This window comes from Electrophorus electricus, chromosome 9 (genome assembly GCF_013358815.1).
Source record: "Electrophorus electricus isolate fEleEle1 chromosome 9, fEleEle1.pri, whole genome shotgun sequence".
NCBI classification, from domain to species: domain Eukaryota; kingdom Metazoa; phylum Chordata; class Actinopteri; order Gymnotiformes; family Gymnotidae; genus Electrophorus; species Electrophorus electricus.
The window spans coordinates 6,505,540-6,525,504 of record NC_049543.1 but is presented as its reverse complement, the minus strand read 5'-3'; the positions used below and the strand labels follow the sequence as shown (position 1 = coordinate 6,525,504).

General features: G+C 41.5%; 1 protein-coding gene across 1 annotated transcript in view; it reads left to right on the top strand.

Moving 5' to 3' along the window:
• col27a1b (collagen, type XXVII, alpha 1b) overlaps window positions 1-18,303 on the top strand; it is a 53,181-nt gene extending 34,878 nt beyond the window's left edge. Inside the window, 42 exon segments of the mRNA XM_035530244.1 lie at window positions 1,127-1,180; window positions 1,484-1,528; window positions 1,646-1,699; window positions 1,882-1,935; window positions 3,003-3,056; window positions 3,789-3,842; window positions 6,803-6,856; window positions 7,389-7,433; window positions 7,822-7,866; window positions 7,965-8,018; window positions 8,409-8,462; window positions 8,919-8,972; window positions 9,246-9,299; window positions 9,400-9,453; window positions 9,557-9,664; window positions 9,883-9,936; window positions 10,058-10,090; window positions 10,092-10,121; window positions 10,123-10,167; window positions 10,274-10,283; window positions 10,286-10,326; window positions 10,493-10,546; window positions 10,971-11,027; window positions 11,154-11,207; window positions 11,304-11,357; window positions 11,439-11,492; window positions 11,585-11,638; window positions 11,789-11,896; window positions 12,022-12,129; window positions 12,295-12,402; window positions 12,536-12,589; window positions 13,400-13,462; window positions 13,555-13,608; window positions 13,715-13,750; window positions 14,048-14,065; window positions 14,272-14,307; window positions 14,410-14,436; window positions 14,614-14,679; window positions 14,866-15,034; window positions 15,325-15,434; window positions 15,773-15,991; window positions 16,233-18,303. Of these exon segments, the coding sequence (XP_035386137.1) occupies window positions 1,127-1,180; window positions 1,484-1,528; window positions 1,646-1,699; window positions 1,882-1,935; window positions 3,003-3,056; window positions 3,789-3,842; window positions 6,803-6,856; window positions 7,389-7,433; window positions 7,822-7,866; window positions 7,965-8,018; window positions 8,409-8,462; window positions 8,919-8,972; window positions 9,246-9,299; window positions 9,400-9,453; window positions 9,557-9,664; window positions 9,883-9,936; window positions 10,058-10,090; window positions 10,092-10,121; window positions 10,123-10,167; window positions 10,274-10,283; window positions 10,286-10,326; window positions 10,493-10,546; window positions 10,971-11,027; window positions 11,154-11,207; window positions 11,304-11,357; window positions 11,439-11,492; window positions 11,585-11,638; window positions 11,789-11,896; window positions 12,022-12,129; window positions 12,295-12,402; window positions 12,536-12,589; window positions 13,400-13,462; window positions 13,555-13,608; window positions 13,715-13,750; window positions 14,048-14,065; window positions 14,272-14,307; window positions 14,410-14,436; window positions 14,614-14,679; window positions 14,866-15,034; window positions 15,325-15,434; window positions 15,773-15,991; window positions 16,233-16,379 (2,700 nt within the window). The 3' untranslated portion in view covers window positions 16,380-18,303.
• Window positions 18,304-19,965: the final 1,662 nt, after the last annotated feature.

Sequence of the window (19,965 nt, the reverse complement as noted above, 5' to 3'; positions counted from 1 at the left end):
ATTTCAAAGATGACTCCAAAACATATTGATTCCCTGTGGCTTCTGGAGAGCACCTGTACAGTCAAATGGAGAATGTAGCAAAAGAAGAAACAGCTCTTTGTTTTTGCCACCTTCTTTTTACATGGTCTGAATTAGGTCTGGTCACCTCATGCATCATCACCTGTTTTAGGGAATCTGATTGGTTGGGGAATAACTATTGCAAAAATGTTCAACCTTGATATAAAAATGTACTTCCATCAGTTTGTCATAAAGGGTATCTTAGTGTTTAAAATAAAATAAACATAGTATTTATTTTTTAGGTAGCATTTTAGACATGAAAGTAGCTAGATCTGAATCAGTGTCTTGAAAGGGGTTGATTAAAACATGGATTTTTTTTATTGTTAGTTTTGTAAGCATGTAAGCATGACTTACATTGATGTATGTAAAAGTGGAGTCATTTTTCTAAACACGATTGTTTTTTTATTTCTTTTTTTTTTTTTACTTCTGTAGTCTGCAATCAGAAAGTAGACGTTTTGGTGCCCTGTTGATGTATTTCATGATTTCATGATCAAACACAGGGAACAATTTGGCACACTTTAACTCTAGACTTGATTCAGCTTTGCCCTTTTATGCTCCTCTGCCATGCTATCTACCATTTTACAGTTCTTAGATTTTGGACTCTCCCCAACTTCAGCACATGTCTAAAAATATCCTGGTCTCAGTCCAGACCCAGACACTTCCACACCCTCCACACAACAGCAAGACATCCCGGCTATGACTAGTAATGATTCATTAAAATAAACACTCTGGCTCTTTGCGTCTCCATTTCAGTTCCCACCAAGCAGACCACAGCTTAAGATGAACCAGAGGCCTTGATGGCATGGATCATTTAGCTAATGAGGGAGGAAAGTTTCACAGTGAACACAGAGCTCATCAGCAGAGCTCCAACATAAGCACAGCTGATGAGAGTTCATTGATAACGCAGCGGCCCTGTTCCGATGTGATTCTTTCATTAAACCCAGCTGATGTATCTGTAGATGGTGAAGGCTGGTGTCAGTCACAGCAGCTAATACCATACCACAGGTACCTGGAAGGGCTTGGCAAGGTGTGAGTGCAGTACTATCAGTTATTTCTGCTTTCTGTTCAGGGCAGGCCTGGGAGGAAGGGGTTCTCTGGAAAACCAGGAGCAGAGGGGCCCAAGGTAAGGCCAGCACACCAACAAACGTGTTAGAATTTGTATGTTTCACATGCTCAAGTTCAAGTTCAAGTTTGGTTTATTTGTCACATACATAGTCATACACAGTATAACTCGCAGTGAAATGGTTGAGAGTGCATGTTTCATTTAGTTTGGCCTTTATGGATGACCAGCAGACCTTTTGGCACTATGTTGAACACTAAATCACTATGTACTCTATTGAGTTCCATTCTGATCCAAGATAATGCTTCCTAAATAAGGTCATTTTTAAATATGTTTATGGAATGCTAAGTAAGCCTTCTGCTGTAGGGTGAACCTGGGATACCTGGAAATGCTGGGATGCTTGGTGAAAGGGTAAAAGATATTTCTTTCCACACATTTCTTTGTTCAGATGTTTTTGCTGCTTAATTATGTTTACAGTACTTGCAGTGGGTCTAGATTTATGATTTTAAAAAAAGTCCTGTTATACAGGGTCCTGTCGGTTTCATTGGGCCTGTTGGTGAAACTGGGCTTCTTGGGGAGAAGGTCAGTATACTTTTTAAAAGTTTAGAACTCTTATTCTTGTGATACAGTCTAACTTTAAGCACCATTGCAAAATATTTGTATGGCATGTTTTTTATAGGTTTATCTTCATGGCACCTTGCATTATTGTATAGCAGGATTTCTATTGTGATGTTCTAGCTCATTTGGTTTGTTCATGCCATCAGGGAGACCGTGGAGAGATGGGTCAACCCGGGCCGCCAGGAGAAAATGGAGCGATGGTAAGGAGTAAGTCTGGATCGCCTCTCTGCTTTCAGGGTATTTTCTTTCCCATACATAACTCGCTCAGGTACTGTAGTGCAGCCAATACTCACCAAACAACAAAGATGATCGGAAAACGGCTGCAGGTTTCGCTGTGCGAAAATGCTGGTTCAGCCACTTTCCATTTTACAGACCACTGAGTCATTTCCTTTATATGACACAAGGAAATTCTAAATGTTCTTACGTGCTGTGAGGAAAAGGGTTTGGGATCAGAATTAAAAGCAAGACCAAGAGCAACAGTTAAAGTGCTCCAAAGTCAAACCCAAGGGCAATATTTGAGGTGTTCCAAGAAAGTTTGACATCATCTGAATGCAACACTTGAAGGATCACCACTTAATGTTTGGTGCCCATAGCAATCAGAAAACATCAGTATTCATTTGACAAACTGCCTAGTCTGACACCATTTGTACATTTAGTTTTTGGTTTTGGCTGATTTCACATATGTTGGAGAGTTCAAATAACAGTTTCATTTTGTTTTCTTCAAAATTATATTTTTTTCTTATGATGATGATGGCTGAGCTATTTCCTGGGATCACGTGACTTAACACTTCATTTGGGTCATTCTGGCAGTACTTTTACCCTAATCTGTGCTTGAAAGCAGGCTATGAAGTATGCCTCATTTCACAGTGATGAATGTGGAACAGACTGCAAAGATAAGACCGCTAGACTGATGAAGTGCGCACCACAGCCAAAGTTAATAATTCATCTTAATGTTACATAAGTTTGATGAGCTGAAAGGAAATATGATCATTATATATGGGCTTGTGGAGTATACCTGTTGGCTCAGTGCATTTTGATTTGATATTGTTTCTTTTCAGTAGCTGACTAGTGGTTTTGGTTTAAACTTGTATTACTAACTTTTTTTCTGCATTCTATAAAAAAAACTTAATTCTTAAGTATTTGGTGTCACTTAAAAATAGACTAAATTGATCAGCCTCCCAAAGTCTATACAAAGTATCAGCTAGACATTGTAAATTAAGTTTTTAAAGGAAATACTGTCAGCATTTTCTTTTGTTTTTATTACTAGGGACACCCTGGACTACCTGGTGAAGGAGGAGCACCTGGACTGCCAGGAATACCTGTAAGTTGTATATAAAAATGTATCACATAAATCATTCATAAAATTTGTATAATGTATATATTTCAAGTTTGAGATTGTCATGATTGTCTTAAAATGAATTCTACTCATTTTGTCTTATCAACCTAAACAAAATGGTCCACAATAACAAAAGAATAATTTGTTTGCCTGACTTCTATCAGGGGTCATTGAAATGTCTCTACAACCACATTAGTGTCCACCTGTGCATTGAATTGATCATTTCGGAAATATCTATCTAATGTCTCACAGTTGTTAGAGTGAAAACCAAGCCTGGTATATCACCTGCTGGACATACACACACCACTGTTATACTCCTTTTGACAACACCTGATAGGCGTAAATACCACTACTATCCCCACGCTCTTTGAATCAAATGCAAAGCACCACTGACAAACTCCTCTGCCCCCGTTGGCGTTTTATGCTTCCCTGCCCAAGCCGTCTGAAATATCATACTAGCTACTACAAGAAATTACTTTCGGGGTCCCATTGCATAGATCAGCCCTGGCCAGGCCAGGGGAGCAACAGGAGTAACGCAGTTAGCCACCAACACCCACACAAGCCTCTAGGGGACAGGTTCTTTGGGACCCCTGCCCATGGTTGGCTTGAGGGTCATTCACGCCTGTGCCTGAGGAACTCTTACTCGGCCTGACTGCTGTGTTCCAAGATCAGGTCCTTCTGCTGCCTATGTCCTGTCCTCTGCTGTCTGTTCTCCAGGGCCCTCCTGGTTCCAGAGGACTCAGTGGCACCAGAGGACCCAAAGGCAGAAGGGTAAGAAGTGCTCAGGCAGGTCCACTTCACACACTTCCAATGCTGACCAAGTACACACGTTTAGCACACGAAACTCACTCAGGATAAGCACCATAAATGCCATAAACTAGCTGTAAGCTATGAATGAAATGTTTGTTCAGAATCTTGGTAAATATTTTTACTCACCAATAATGTTAACGTTTGTTTTTTACTGGCCTTTGGAGAAGACTGTCACCGTGCACAGCATGCATATGAGCTTTTTTTGGAAGTGTTGTCTGGAGCTGAGGTCCTCCAGCTGAGTTGTTGAGTTGTCATTAGATTGTCTTTATTATTGTATTACTTATTTCTTGAAGTGGTTGGCTAGTGGCAGTGTGTATTTGGGGACATTTAAGCATTGAGTCAGTAGTTTGAACCATTCTTTAAAATAAACATTTCTTTATATTACCTGTCTATGCAAATATCTATAGAGGGACATTTTTGTAGATCACTTACATTTGACATTTAGCAGATGCTCTTATCCAGAGTGACTTACAATTATGTCTGAATACAATTTGAGCATTTGAGGGTTAAGGGTCTTGCTTAGGAGCCCAACAGTGGCAATCTGGCAGTGGTGAGGCTTGAACTGGCAACATTCTAATCGAGTACCTTAACCACTGAGCTACCACTACCCACTACCAGATTACTACAGGGGAACGCTGTAGGTCCTGAATAATGACGTCATCATTGTAGCTGTGACCTGATTGCCACATAAAGTATTTACTATCTAATAGTAAGAGATATGTAGTAAGAGATATGATCACCTCTTTGACAATATGTAGTAAATGAGCTCCTTTTGAATTAGTTTCGGAGAGAGAAATATAAACTCTACATACAGTGTATTAATCACTAGCTCTGGAATACTGTGCTATAATAACTGTTAACATCTTTTAAAGTATGTCACAAATAATGGTAATGACCACACAGATATAATTATAAATCTAAAAAGGCTGTTGAGGTTCCATTGCGTTAATTGTAGAAAGTATTACTTTGCCATTGGGGGCACAGCCAAACTCCCTGCATACCCCATTCATAGAAAGAGATTGCCTCCAGATGCAGTTTGATTCAGGGATTGCTTCAAAGTGAAACAGTGTGATCATGTTGAATGATACAATGCCACCATCTCAGATCTGGCCAGAACAGAACAAGCAACAGCAGCTGAGGACAGGGAGAGGGCAGAGTGACGAAAGCCTTCAGGTCAGAGGTCACCAGGGGGGGTCTTTGGCCGACCATTTAGACTGTTGGTAGCCATTTCAGTGCGAGAGTTGCTGATGGGTGCTCTAAGCTTGAGAACTTCCCGAGCACTTGGAAGGAAAATGTGTTAACTAGAAAAGGGATAATAGTGTGAAGTTTATGTGAGAAACAAATGGAGTTCTAAATAATATTTTCTTTCTCTCTCTGTGTGTGTGTGTGTGTGTCTATGTATGTATGGATAGATAGATAGATAGATAGATAGATAGATATTTTAAAAAAAATGTTAAAAAAATTAAGTTTTATTTGTTTTAAATGTATGTAAATAAAACTTAATTTTTTAAATCTCCCTCCTGTCTAGATGCACACAAATGCACATAAACTATTGATGCACTGTCATGTTGGTTACATTCACTGATTATTCACTGGACTATTTATTTCCAGTCCACATTCACCGCTCCGAGCTTTGCCACCTTCCACACCAGGCCAAAGCCACAGCTCATTAATTGATTGTTCCAAAATGAATCCTGGAGGCCTTTCAGCAATCACATGATTAAATGCAAGTGAGGCTGAACAACCACTACCTTTGCCGCCAGACATGTGGGTTGAATGAAGCGTGCAGTCTCTCTTTTTTTTTTCCCAAACCCATCTGTGGGATTGCTCTTGCTCCAGCTCAAGGAGGCACTGTTCTGGCTTGGCACGAGCCCCTCAGCATTTTGCTCGTGCCTCTCGACAGCTAGTGCCATGTGTTGTACCACACACTACGCATTTTTGCCTTTGCAGGCCTCTTTGACGTTCGCTTTGTCACAAATGTGCAACTTGAGCTGCAACCAGCAAGTTTTCAGCATCACACTAGATTTAGCATTTTTTTCTTTTCTCTATAGGCCACACTGAAGTTGTCACATCAGAAACTGGAAATCACTGTCCTCAAGCCTACCAATAAGCAGGCATTCTGAGTTCATTCCTCATTGCTTGGATAAAGGTTTCCCCCTTTTCATACGCTGAGTCAACTCAATTCGGATCAGTGCAAATGTTGTGAATGGCACAGTGAAAGGTCAGAGGTCCCCACCAAAAACATCACATCACAGAGAACCAAAAAGAACAGAGGAGGCTGTGTGCGCCGGTCAGCAGAACCCAAGGCTTTCAGGAGTATGCCACATGTCTGTTCTTCTGCAGGATCTACAGTGGCTGGAGCTATAATATCTCCATTCCTCATTCTTTCCACCTCCTAGAGCAAAGTCGTAAGAAATCACCAGGCCCGTGCTTATTGAGATCATAAAGCTTATGAATCATTACAATGTTAATATAATGGCAAGAATCCATTAAAACTGAAATTCCATGATGTCAAATGCCTAATGCTTCACAGCTCTTGAGCATCTTGAATATGACATTCATCCCATATGTCTGGGTTCTGGACCAAGTACTGATTACTTGCAGGATCAGAAATGCTGTGTAATTGCTTCAGAGGACTTGTATGCACACTCTACAAAGCACATCTGAGTGTGTCGAGCTCTGACAAATAGTCATAACATGAGCGTTTCTCCAAATAACTGCATCCTCTAGAGTAGAGTGTAGTGGTTCATTTCCATGACCCAATGCCCTCAATAACCACTATCTGTGTCATATATGCACAGAGTGAGCCCTCTGCTGTTCACCTAATTCTGTTTCCTTCCTCTCACTCCCTCGCTCACCCCCCCCCCCCAAAAAAAAAAATCCATTGCTCTCTTTCCTCCCATTCTCCCATTTTCTCACAGGGAACAAGGGGTCCTGATGGACCAGCTGGAGAGAAAGGATCAGAGGGAAGCAAGGTAAACATTGTCTATGTGGAGATCCAGCCACTTCCCTCAGTGTCTACTGCAAGTGATCCCAGACATTGAAGGCTTGCAGGCTTTTACATCCACTTTGGCCAGTCTTCCTCCTTTATTTTTGGTTAGGCAGCCCAAATCAAAACAAGTTCAGCATTTATCTTGTGTCTGGAATCATGCAAGCTGATTGGTTTAAAAAAAAAAAAGTGTAAAAAAAAAATAATTGAACAACATTAAAAGTGCACATTTTAAATGTGGTTTTGTTTGTTTTGTGAGACAAGAGAATTAGCTTCGAGGCAGAATGTCATCATTGTCCATTGTTCAAAGGGCCTCTAGTCCTAGTTCTACATGAGCTCCACATTTAAGGCCCCTTTAAAGCTGTATTTGTAACAATAGCATTGACAGATTAGAGGAAGGATCCAGATCTCTCTCTCTCTCTACCCCTCTCAGAACCATTAAAGTTAAAACAAAAATTGTCACCCTCTAGCAACAAAAACTGACAATACTGTTGGGGAAATCTCCCTCCTCTCCTCAGGGTCCAGATGGCCACCTGGGAGCATTTGGTTTGCCAGGACCGATGGTATGAAGGCACATTTCTAATTTCTTTTTGTTGTTTGCTTGCTGATTGAGCATTTCTTTACAAGCCTGTTTTAAATCATTTGATTTCTGCATAGATTATTTGATCCCCAAAGTCACCTAAGGGGACTTTTTTTTTTTCATTGGCCCAAAGATTTTGCGACTAAGATTAGCATTTCTTTTGCATTATCCAAATACAGTATTTTCCCCTCATATATTATTTATGCTCTCAGACAGTGTAGACAATGGCCCTAACTTGAGCCCTAAGTACTTACATATATTAGCAAGTTTATGAATTTGGATTATATTATACTAACACTGTTGTTGGTTGTGTGGTTTTCTATTGCAAATAGTATCCTTGAATGACGACTTTGTCTCTTGTCTCGTATCAGGGAAGAATAGGAGACACGGGGGAAACAGGAATGCCTGGATTCCCAGTGAGTAATATTGATATTAAAGCAAGCACATAGACATGGAGTGTTTTGAACTGCTGAAGTATTACTGTGCACCCTTCAAGAGTTTTTTACATTTTAAGGGCATTCAAGGACCCATTGGACCACCAGGAGCAAAAGGAATCCCAGGAGAACCTGTAAGTCTCCTCTGTGGAAAAGACGAAGGCTGAACCTTGTTTCTGTGCCAATATATAACATTAGTTGCATCAAGATCTCTTGATTAACCAGTAGCTCCAAAGTAAAGATAACAATAGTTTTGTTTAGATTGATTTCTAGGAACTTATGATATTTGGATTTACCTGTATATTGCTCACTGTTCTTGCTCACTTCTTGCAAAATGAATAGGATCATATAAATAAGTAGGATCATATAACATTTTCTAATGAAGTATGGTCTTTCCAAGGTCCTTTGTACTGAAGCTTAGCACCTGTTATCAGATATTATTAATATTATCTATCTGCTTAATCATATGACCATTTACACTGGGCTATCTTCAACCATTTCTTAATTTGTTGGCCATTTGAAAGGGACCTCTAGGGCCGCCAGGAACAATGGGTCCACTGGGAGAGATTGGGTTAAAGGTAATTTTCCTTACACTACTCTGTTTAAACATTTTAGCTGAGTGCCAGTCATCAAGACATCAAGAAAGACAGTGCAAGAATCAAAATATGGTCTAGAATATGGCACACAAGTCATGTTCAGCAAGCAACAATTCACAGTGAAAATGCTCCAATACCCCATTATGACACACCTCCCATCACTTGTTCGCTAACTCACTCGGTTCTCAAAGAAACCATTGATGTCTTTATGTAGTAGAATGTAGTAGAATAATCTTATGTATAATAGAATAATGGTCCAATTTTAAAAAGGTGACAGGCAGGTTTTTAGCCACACTGACCCTCTGCTTTTGATTATCTACTACATCCCATGCGGAAGCTGAGTAGAAGGCCTTTTACATGCGATCAACTAATGGCTGGTACATCACACCAAGGTTTAGAGGATGTTCTCTTAATGCTGTTAACTGTTCTGTGTAACAGGGGCCATCGGGAAAAGTCGGAGAATGGGGCTTACCAGGCGAACCAGGAGAGAAGGTAAACCATCTGTTTGTATTTTGCCCTTTCATATTCATTCAGTCCTGATAAGTTCTATGAACCTCTATCAACATAGTGTTCAAGGCCATGTGCATCAAAATAAAGATTTCATGATTCCTCCTAATTTGTTAACAGTTGTTTCTGTTTGAGAGTATTTGGGTGACATGTGGTCACCACTCATAGATGCAAACATCTCTTGCGCTATCTTCTGAGCACACTTGGATTCATATGATCAGTCAAACCATGTTGGCAAGTTCACTTTCACCCTTCTAGGGAGCTGCTGGGCCTCCAGGGAACATCGGTGAACCCGGCTTGATTGGACAAAGAGTAGGTCAATTGTTTGTTAATAACTCTGCCAAGCCCAGTTGAATATTAATGCTCACCAGACCAATCAGATCAGAGGTATTTAAAAAGCTTGTCCTTTTAGGGCGAACCTGGGCTCGACGGGGAAGCTGGGCTCAGCAGCCCTGATGGAGCCAAGGTCAGAGAACTCGCACAAGCATGTGCTCAAAATGAGCACGACCGCATGGTGACTGCTCCGCGGACCAGTGTAGCCTCTCACGGGTCTGTGGCATTGTACGCAGGGTGAAAAGGGGGACATGGGAGAGGAGGGTGAGCAAGGAGAAAAGGGAGAGATGGGCCAGAAAGGAAAGGAAGGTCATGCTGGGTGATCCGGCCTGGTCGGCGTCAGAGTGAGTGCTTCCCACTGCTACTCATACTGGCATCTGTCTTCTGTCTTTTGCCTTGGTCTCCATTGTCCTTTACTTGACTTCAGCGAGTTTAATAGGAAGCATTTCAGCAAATGAAATGTGAGCACCCTGTCCAGTGACCCTCCTCCACCACAAATGTACAAATTGTTATAACGTTTGTAATCTTGTGCATCTGTGATCAGGTTTTGTATTTTGCTTAGGGTCCTGAAGGCAAACCTGGCAAAATTGGTGAGCGAGGCAGACCAGGAGAGAAGGCAGGCCCTTACTTTCATTATTTTGACACAATAATGCTTCTTATTCAGGGCACCTCATCTGCAGTTTGTATTAAGACACTTTGTTTCCTTTGAAGAAAACAGTATTTTTGTTTTGCTCCAGGGTAGCAAGGGACACCAGGGTTACCTCGGCGAGGACTGGGCCAATTGGCAAGCAGGGTCCCATGGGGTTTCCCAGGGCCAAAGGGAAACAGAGGAACCATTGGATTTATGGTAATATACTGTACTTGCTTCAAGGCCTAGATTATATGCAGAACAATGCAGCTGCTCTTTTATTTTAATGAGATTAACCAGGTTTTCATGGTGCTGTGGTTTTTAGGGTGCACCTGGAAAATGGGCCAACCAGGAGATCCAGGCCCACAAGGATATGAAGTAAGTAGTACACAGCATTAATGAAGCTCAAAATGGATCTGAATAGATAATGCATGTCAGAGATTTCTGCTTGTTTTTTTTTTTAATAATGCACTGGTGATGTTCCACATGACTTTCAAGGAGTCCTTACTATATCTTATCTTGTATTTCTTCAATTTGACACTAGGGTCACCAAGGACCTCAAGGTCCATTAGGCCCCCAAGGACCAAAAGGGGCAAAGGTAACATTAAACCTATGGCTGTTTATATTTCAAAGAAAAAAAGAACAGATGTTTTATTTCACTTTCAATAACTTTAATACTGCACACAATTTCTGTCTTATTTGATGTCGCTTGCATAACTAGCCATATGCTAACCACATGAGGCCTTAGACACCCCCCCTCCCAACCACCACCAATTATGGTTAGAATAGCAAGTTGTTATTTACACGTTCTTCTTACGTCCTGTCTCTAAAATAAGGCCATATTTAGTCAAATACAATGTCATTCTTGTTGCATTGTGCTTCAGCTGTTTCTGGGTAACTATTCAGCTACACTACTGTCACTTTTATTGTCACTGTTTTGTGTTACATATCAGTTTTAATATGATGAGCTTTGTGGCATTCTATGATTAAAGTAAATGAATGGGGTTTTCTAACCTCTGCAGGGTGAGCAAGGAGATGACGGGAAGATTGACGGTCCCGCTGGTCCTCCAGGCGACATTGTGAGTCAGTCTGCTGAGTTTTGCTGTTAATGATGGGTCATGATGTTGATGATGATGTTGAAGTGCTGGTCATAGTGATGCAGTATAGCAGTCAAATCAATGTATTGTGTTCTCATTTTGTTTCAGGGTTCTGTTGGAGTTAGGGGAGATAGAGGAGAACCTGGTGACCATGGCTACCCAGTAAGCATAGCCCTTGTCTTTTAGCCTTAGTTTTACAGTTTGAGGTTTCATGGCGTAAGTGTTGTCTGACAATTTTTTTTGTTTGTTTGTTTTCAGGGGCAGCCAGGTGTGAATGGAGAGAGGGGGAAACTGGGAGCTCCAGGATTACCTGTAAGTGCATTTGTGTTAGATGTAAACAGAATCAGATCATCTGTTGCTAAATTATTTCTAATGATGGTGGCACTGTCACAGGGACGTTCTGGTCCAACAGGCCTACCAGGGCCCAAAGGATCCAAAGGCAGTCAAGTAAGAATTAAAGCAATTAAGCATGAGCATGTACACATAACCTGTATGGTTTTTATAAAGTGATGTTCTCATGCCCTGTTTAATGTTTATAGGGTCCAAAAGGCAGAAAAGGTGCCCAAAGTGAACCTGGCAGCAGAGGGGCTCCTGTAAGTGCAAGTCTGATTCTTTCTTTAAGGCTTGAATTGTCTTTCAGTCAAGGAGACACCTCTTACACTGACAGTGATTATGACCTAATTGGAAAAACCAGCAGAAAAGTGGTGATGAGTTATTCAAGAATAGCCTTTGTGTACCCACAGGGTCCTGTTGGTCCTTCTGGCCCAAGAGGCATTGTTGGCCGACAGGGGCTCGAGGGCAGTCCTGGCATTGAGGGACCTCCTGGAAAAGATGGGCCCAAGGGAATGCCTGTAAGAGGGCTCCTGTAGTCCCTGGAAGGCTTAAAACCACACTTTACTCTTCCCTAAGCCACCTGCTTCTTTAAACATTCAGGCAGAGAAGTTTCACGTCACCTCACTCATTTCTTCTGTATTAGGGCGAGCAGGGAAGTGACGGAGAAGTGGGCATACCTGGAAACATGGGTCCACAAGGCAAAACTGGGCCACCAGGCTTAGAAGGGAACACAGGGTCCTTTGGAGCAAAGGTACTTCACTACAGCATGTGATTTAATATTATTATTTATTATTTTCATCAAATGGAATATAATTAATTTATGAGGACGTGTCACATGAAAAGTGTGACATCAGCTAGTAAACGTGTTTCTGGTTCATGTAAATGTGCTGTCTCTACCTCCTCGTATCTTGTACAGGGTGAGCAGGGTCTCACAGGTGAGACTGGGCCCACAGGGAAGCGTGGAGTTACTGGAAGCATAGGGATGCCAGGCAAACTGGGCAATCTGGGGGTCAAAGGCCAACCAGTGAGTAGGGCTTTTCATACCACCTTTTCTTTAATCGGTAAATTCCGTTTATTTTGTTAACCTCTGGCCTGAATTTTGAGTTCTTTATGAATTAGTTTTCAGGAATAGTCTGTTTCTTATTCCCTCGACTCAGGGCGATTCTGGAGCGCAGGGATTCCCCGGATTTCTTGGATTGTTTGGACCTAAGGTGAGCCCCCTTACCAGTCTTTTAACTTTCTGCTTACTTCAAAAAGATATATAAGTAATGCCAATAAAATATGAGTTCCATTTCAGAGTCTATGCTAACAGCATTCACCTGCATTCTGAAATACAAAAAATGAATAAACACTAAATTCTGTTGTAAGGATATTTTACATGCTCCTGTTTGAATGGTTGCTCTCATTGCCTGTGTTTTGAAGTGTAATCATTAATGTTTATATTTTCTGTTCATGTCGACTAAGTAGTATAAATGCCAGATTTAGGTCACGCTACTCCCAGTAGTAGATCAGGCTGACCCTGACTGATACAGCATGCTTCATTTTCATTTTAGCAGTCATCTTGTTTTGCTCTAAGACATTATGACAGTGCTTATGTAGTGGTGAAGAGTGCCTAGGTGAAGGCCAGCTGAGCAAACACAGTCCAGCATATGGACACAACACACCTGCACATGATGAATCACACACAGCAGCCAGACGTGGTGATTATTTGATCACTGAATACTGGAGTTATGAATTATCTGCCACAAGTTTCTTTTAAATATTTACATTTCCGATAAGTAGGTGTGACTACTGTGTGTATCATAATTTAATTATAAGGGATCTTTGGGTGAAACACTGCTCATGTGCCTAGCAACAAATAAGGTTAATGTTGCAGTTAGCATGATGTCGTGCTAACTGGCAGCATTAACCTGCATTAATTATTAGTCACATTAGCATTTATTTGAACCCTTAAAATGTTCTGCAGCAGTAATATAACATAAATGAATAATGCACATTTTGAAATATATATAATCTTGTAGGGTCCACCGGGTGATGTTGGTCCTGTTGGTATACAGGGACCAAAAGGACCTCAGGGCATGATGGTAGGCACCACTTGAGCACAGTTATTACAGACTATAATGAGATGGCCTAAGATTGCTGGATCAGCAACTACTGTAGGTGTTTCTTTTTTCAGGGAAGGGAGGGAGCCATCGGGCCAGCCGGGATCGTCGGCCCCAGCGGTTATCCGGTACATGCCACACAAACAACATCCCTTCTGTTTCTGCAGTACGTCTAGAACCTTTCGTGTGAGCTCTCTGATCTGAAGTCTGAAATGGCACTTCTTTCTCCATCAGGGACCCCAGGGGGACAAAGGAAGCCGAGGGGAGACGGTGAGTGAACCATCCCTGAGTGCTTTCCTGTGCATGCAGGTGTGTTGTCACTTTGTGATGAGTGTAGGAGGAGTTTGAGCTCAGAGGTTACTTAAGGTAGCCAATTCCTCTCCCACTGGCCTCCTTAATATATTCTTAATACATTCTTCATGGTTGGGTCACCATTAGTCTGTAACACTTAGAGTATCGATTCCCTGATGCATAGCAATGAAATTTTTGTTTGTATAGCATATGTAATGCATTATAAAATTATTTTAATCACACATAATGTTTTTTCTCCTCTTATGTATTGGATAGGGTGTACCAGGACCAAGGGTATGTTTCTTTCTGTGCTTAAAATACCTTAATGCTAATAGAGAAAGACCAAGTTTACAGTTAAATAATGGAACTCTCTTTTTGGTTAGTGAACAAGTAAACATAATTATAATTTGATTAGTGAACAAGTAAACATATAAAATACTAAACAAAGGAAATAAATGTTGTTGTTGTTGTTGTTGTTGTTGTTGTTTTTTCTTATTTAGGGACCTCCAGGTCCTCGTGGCTCACCAGGACCCCCAGTATGTACCTTTACAATTCACATATGTTAATCTATTGTGGAAAAACTCCATGAATAATAAAGATGTCCTTAACCATTATGACTTGTTTTCATTGCCTTCTAGGGCCTCCCTGGTGGTCCTGTGTCACTTGTAAGTACATTTTAATCAATATGATAATGTTGTGTAATTGGCAGATCCCTGTAAAGTGCCATGCAAACATTCTGGCCCAGTGTGTGAAAGGGGACGAGATGTTGATGATAAGTGGGGTAAAGAGTTGAGAGATTGATTGATTAATCTCTTCTCTCCATTGTCATCATTCTGATATAGAATAATGAGGCACTTGGAGCTACTTTACAAATTATAATTGAGTCCTACTCTGCACTGAGGTCTGAGGTGAGTGCTGCAATAAAGAGCACAACACTAAAATGAACTGAAGTGTAAACTGGGTGCAAGACAAATCACATTATTGTAATTGCATATGTAAATTGAGGCAAAGTTACTAATCTTTTCTTCATGTCCCTCCCCCTTTTCCCCTTCCTCCCTCTCTCTCTCTCTCTCTCTCTCTCTCTCTATGTTCAGACATACTCAGACGTGGAGTTCCCCATGCTGGACCAGGGAACCGAGATCTTTAAGACCCTTCACTACCTCAGTAACCTGATTTACAGTATCAAGAACCCACTGGGAACCCAAGAGAACCCAGCTAGGATGTGCCGGGATCTGATGGACTGTGAGCAGAGGGTGAAAGATGGTGAGGAAGCACCTGCCACATCGGCCTGCCGCAGAGCGGGTTACACGGACTCAGCATTACGTGAAAAACACTGTACCTGCATGGAAAATGTTCCTGTTACTTCAAGGCCTGTCTTTTTCATGAGTTATCACCACATTAGCTGTCAACATCCATGCTATCAGTTTTTGTAGTTGGTACTGTTGTATTGTCATTGTCATGTTAGTATTCAAGTATTTGATCTGTGTCTTCTGCCAGGTCTGTAGACTATGATGAACATTGTGCCATAATCCCTTTGTGTCATTTGTTGAAAGGCACTTATTGGATTGACCCAAACCTAGGGTGCTCAACAGACACGATTGAGGTGACCTGCAACTTCACTGGAGGAGGCCAGACCTGCCTGAAGCCAGTCACTGCATCCAAGGTAATGGCATTTAAGCGTATGTGAAGCTTATGCTAAAATTTTAGTCTATATTTCTTAATGTTTAAAAATGAACTTGCACTTTACTCTACAGAACTTACTGCATTGTTGTCACCCAGCCAACTAAAAGTTCGGATTTAATTTACTGAGTTTTTGTTACAGTGTATTATTTTTTTTATCTTTTTCTTTTTTAAGACATTAAAAATGGCAAACTTGTATGTGTCTACTGGCTTAATAAAGCATTATGTGAAAACATGCCCAATAAATCATCATATAATCTTTGGATATTACTTATAGGCTTTTTCATTCTCACTAAAAGCCCTTTCTATGTGACGTTGTAGTTGGAGATGGGCGTGGGCCTCGTTCAGATGAACTTCATCCACCTGCTGAGTTCAGAAGCGGTGCAGCTCCTCACCATCCACTGCCTGAACATGCCAGTGTGGGCAGCAGGACCCTCCAGAGCTCCGTCACCAAGCGCCATGCACTTCAAAGCCTGGAACGGGCAGATGATTGAAGCCAGGGGGCTTATCCAGCCTGACCTGCTCAAGGATGAGTGCTGGGTGAGTGCATGGGGCTAAAGATGGGAGACGGGTTGTAATTGTGGGATAGCACAGATGTTTTTAAAAAAAAAAGCTTTGTTCCTTTGGTTACCAGTACCAACCATTTTAGCTTCCTTTTTTTGGGGGGGGGGGATTCTACCCAGTGTTTTAGTATTGTGTGTTATTACACAGACTTGTGGATCGTTCCAGTAGCGTCTTATTCTCTGCATGTGTGGCCGGGTGCCACCCCACCTTTCCTCAGATGACAGACGGCCGGTGGCATCAGACGCAGTTCCGCTTCCAGACGCAGGAGCCCGGCCTGTTGCCCATAGTGGACGTGCTCAACCTCCCCAGCGCCAAGCCCGGCTCCAGCTACCACCTGGAGGTGGGTCCTGTGTGCTTCCTGTAGAGCACGCTGGCGACAGCTGCGAAGCCCTCTCCTCCCCAAAGAGCTGCACGCGCAGGAGCGAGCACTGCAGTCGCTGTGCACTCTGGATGCCGGGTCCAGAAGGCCCTGCTCTCCCTGCTCAAAGTCTGACTGCAGACTCCAAACATGTGGAAGGCGACATCCAGAGCATCCTGGGAGAAAACAGGACTTCTCATGCCGGGGGCTCTGCAGACAAAATGGCCTTTAAATAATGGGAAATGTTGAGCAGTCTGTCTTGAACTGTCTGAACAGTTAATTTATTCATGCAGTTGGGCTTTTGCACATGGTGTGAAAGCCAAGTCACAGGCAAAGAACAGGAAATCGTGCATATATTGGCATTTACAGTACTTATTTTGTATCATTTTGTTACACGTGGGTTTATGTATTTATATATGTATGTATATTTTCTGTAAAGTGCAATAGAAAATGGGGAGATTTTGTTATATAAAGATGAATCCTATATTTGGCTGGTCTAGGGTAGTGAGGTTTACTGTCACTCATATTGACCTTTTCAGGTTTGGTGCATGACTTTGAGTGTGCGTGTGCACATGCGTGCATGCATGTGTGTATATGTGTGTGTGGATTAATGGTCTGCAGCTCTCATTCTGGAGCAGGACCTTTGAACAGGATACATGCAAACATACACACACACACACACACACACACACACTCCAACAACTAACTCATCAGGTTTAGTTCACAGTTCCGGAGGTGGATTCAGGCTTGAAAATGTCATTATATGTCTACCTCCAATCTCACATTTTTATGGTGCTTTAGGAAAATCAGCTCCAAAGAAATACATATGTGTCCTGTGGTTAAATTACTTTTGAGAGCAGGTCTGTGCTTACTTCCAACAAATGTCTATAAATTAAATGCCTTTTATATTTTAAAATGGAATATTTTTGTATAAATAGAAAAACAAATGGTGACCTTTTTATGCTGCCATATTTTAGCAAACATTGAGATGTATGCCTCATTTGTGCATATCTTTCAATTCTGCAAAAAGTCTGAAAGCTGACAGCTTTGTTCTTCTAGATGCAGACAAACTAAGCTCCTGTCTAACTATTCTCATTTAAACAGGCTGGGTTCCTTCTCATACTACTAAACGTGGTCCACATATAAGCCCTGTTGCCTTGAAAATCAAAAAGGGTCCAAAACTCAAAGACTCCTGTTAGCATTTACTACCATTAGCCCTGTCTGACTGCACATATGATCATTTGATCTTTGGCTTTCTCAACTGCTCTGAAAACAACTGTTTTTACAAAGATGCATACATGAAACAATAGTGTTACAATCCGGAATCAACAATAAACATGTTACCATGGAACTTTCTTTTTGAATAGAAGGGCAAACCCTACCCACTACAAGAACATATCCTTTACAGCTAGCTGGCCAAGGTGCCTCCATGGCCCTGATTCTTGTATGGTATTCAGTTCCATTTTCTTTGACCTTTTTTCCTTACAGATGCACAAAAAAAAAAAACATTTGTTTTGCAAATAGTTTTGGGTAGAACTATCAAGAGCCAATTTGTTTTACCAAATAAGCATATTCAAAAAAAAAATTGTGCATTTTGGTGTACATTTTAGGTTTCTCTGACTGTGTGTAGCTTACTATCCTTTTAGGGTAATTAAAATATTCTCTTCTGTGATGGTGTTGTTTTGGGTGTTTGTGAGTGTTCTGCTTTTTTGTTTGTTTCTCCAATTCCTACTGTTTTTATTTTATTTTTATTTTATGGTCAGAATACCTCACATGTAAATCATAAACCAAAATGTTTCTCTCCAATATGAATTTGTGAACAAATGTTGAAATCAAAGCCAAAATGAAGGATTATATTTCTAAATATTTCTCTGTCCTTTCACAATGTTATTGTTATTACCTCTGAATAAACAGTTGGGCCTTCAGTAAATCAGTTGAATCACATTGTTTTTCCAGCGAGGGCTGATTGGTTTCTTTAGTTGGTATTGTTACTAATAAACGTTTTTTAGCCTTATTTCTGATAAGTAGCCAGCAGAGGGCACTATTGCATCATCTTAATAAATTATGCGCCTCATAAATCAATTCTCCTGTGGTAAGATTTATACTACATTTGTACGAGCTAGCAGCTGTTTGCTTTTTGTTTTTTACGTCGCCATGAGTGAGTGACTCCCTGAGTTCCTATCTCCAGAGGTATTGTACAGATCAAGTGCTTAAGGAAGATTCGAGAGGCCCAACAGAACTGCAGTACTCCCACCAGGATTAATTGCGGCTACTTCACGACCTGCTCCCACGTTCACATACGATCTGTGAATCTGAGCTCGCACCCGCACAAGAGAAGTGTAGCTGTTAAAGCCGGACACGGTAGTCAACGCTCTGACAGCAGTGTTCATATTGAGATATGGGAAACACGAGAAGATATTGTTTAGCACTAAATTATTTTAGTCTACAAGGTAGACATTTAGATACCCGTGTGAAAAATTCCTTTTGATATGGGAGTCCTGGCAAGATTACATTTTAGATCTTGGGTTTATAAGTCTTTTGCTATTTGTGATTTTTGCAAGCTTTATACCAGAAGACCTGTCCACAGTAAGCCTTTGAAGCGTAATACTTCTATCCTAGAATCAGCGCTGCCCTTACCAAACTGTCAAAAAGAAGCGGAAAGCGACAGGTCCCGGGCTAGATATCCGTATAAGAAGACTGATTCGAATAGCTTCGAGCCCCCTCAACTCAACATCAGGGAAACCATGGACACCGTCACAGTCTGGAAAAACACACCATTATCCAATAACTCGTTCGGCAGGCATTATTGGGTACTGTGCTTCCTTTCCTGAACCCTTTTTTTAAATGAAATGCACCATCCCGAGCGACGCCACTGCTGCATATCCTGGCCTCCGGTGTGCGCGACTGTGGGCGAGCACGACCATCTGTCTGTGGGTCGCCCCTCCAGCGCTGCGCAACGTGATGGGAATACGCAATGCCTAGAGCCTATGCCGTAACGGTGGCCAAAGCACACGGAACACGCTGCCACACTTGGAGCTTGGATTTTTGTCAGATAAGAATAATGACCTTCACGTGTCCTCTGTCAAGCCGCTTTATTGAGTCGATCAATTATACCCTGTTTGTGGCGGCTGTACTGCTGCATGTTTAATCAAAGAGAATTATGTTTATTAGTCATTAAAATATGTAAAGCGCAGCTGGAACTATTGCGCTGACTGTAAATCTATACCAACATTTTTAGAAAATGTGCTGCGAGCAGATATTCCAGCAGGAGGCACGCAGGCGACAGAGCAGGAAGCGGAGATCCGGCCAGTTCTGCTCTCAACGTGGCCGCGTCCCAGATCCGAGTGACGTTTACACCATCTACAAGTACTGGTTTGAAAGGTTGTTTCGCATTGCCTGTGGCGCCGACGTGTATGCAGCTGATACCGACAATCCGGTCGGCGGAGGTTTTTTGGTTTGGTTTGGGGTTTTTTTACAATTTTTATTGTATCAATTATCTTCAAAAGCTTTTCACGAGGCGGACGCATTTTATCTATTTTCAACAGGACGCTGAAGTTTTAAAACAAGCCGCATATTAATGGATCTCTAGAAG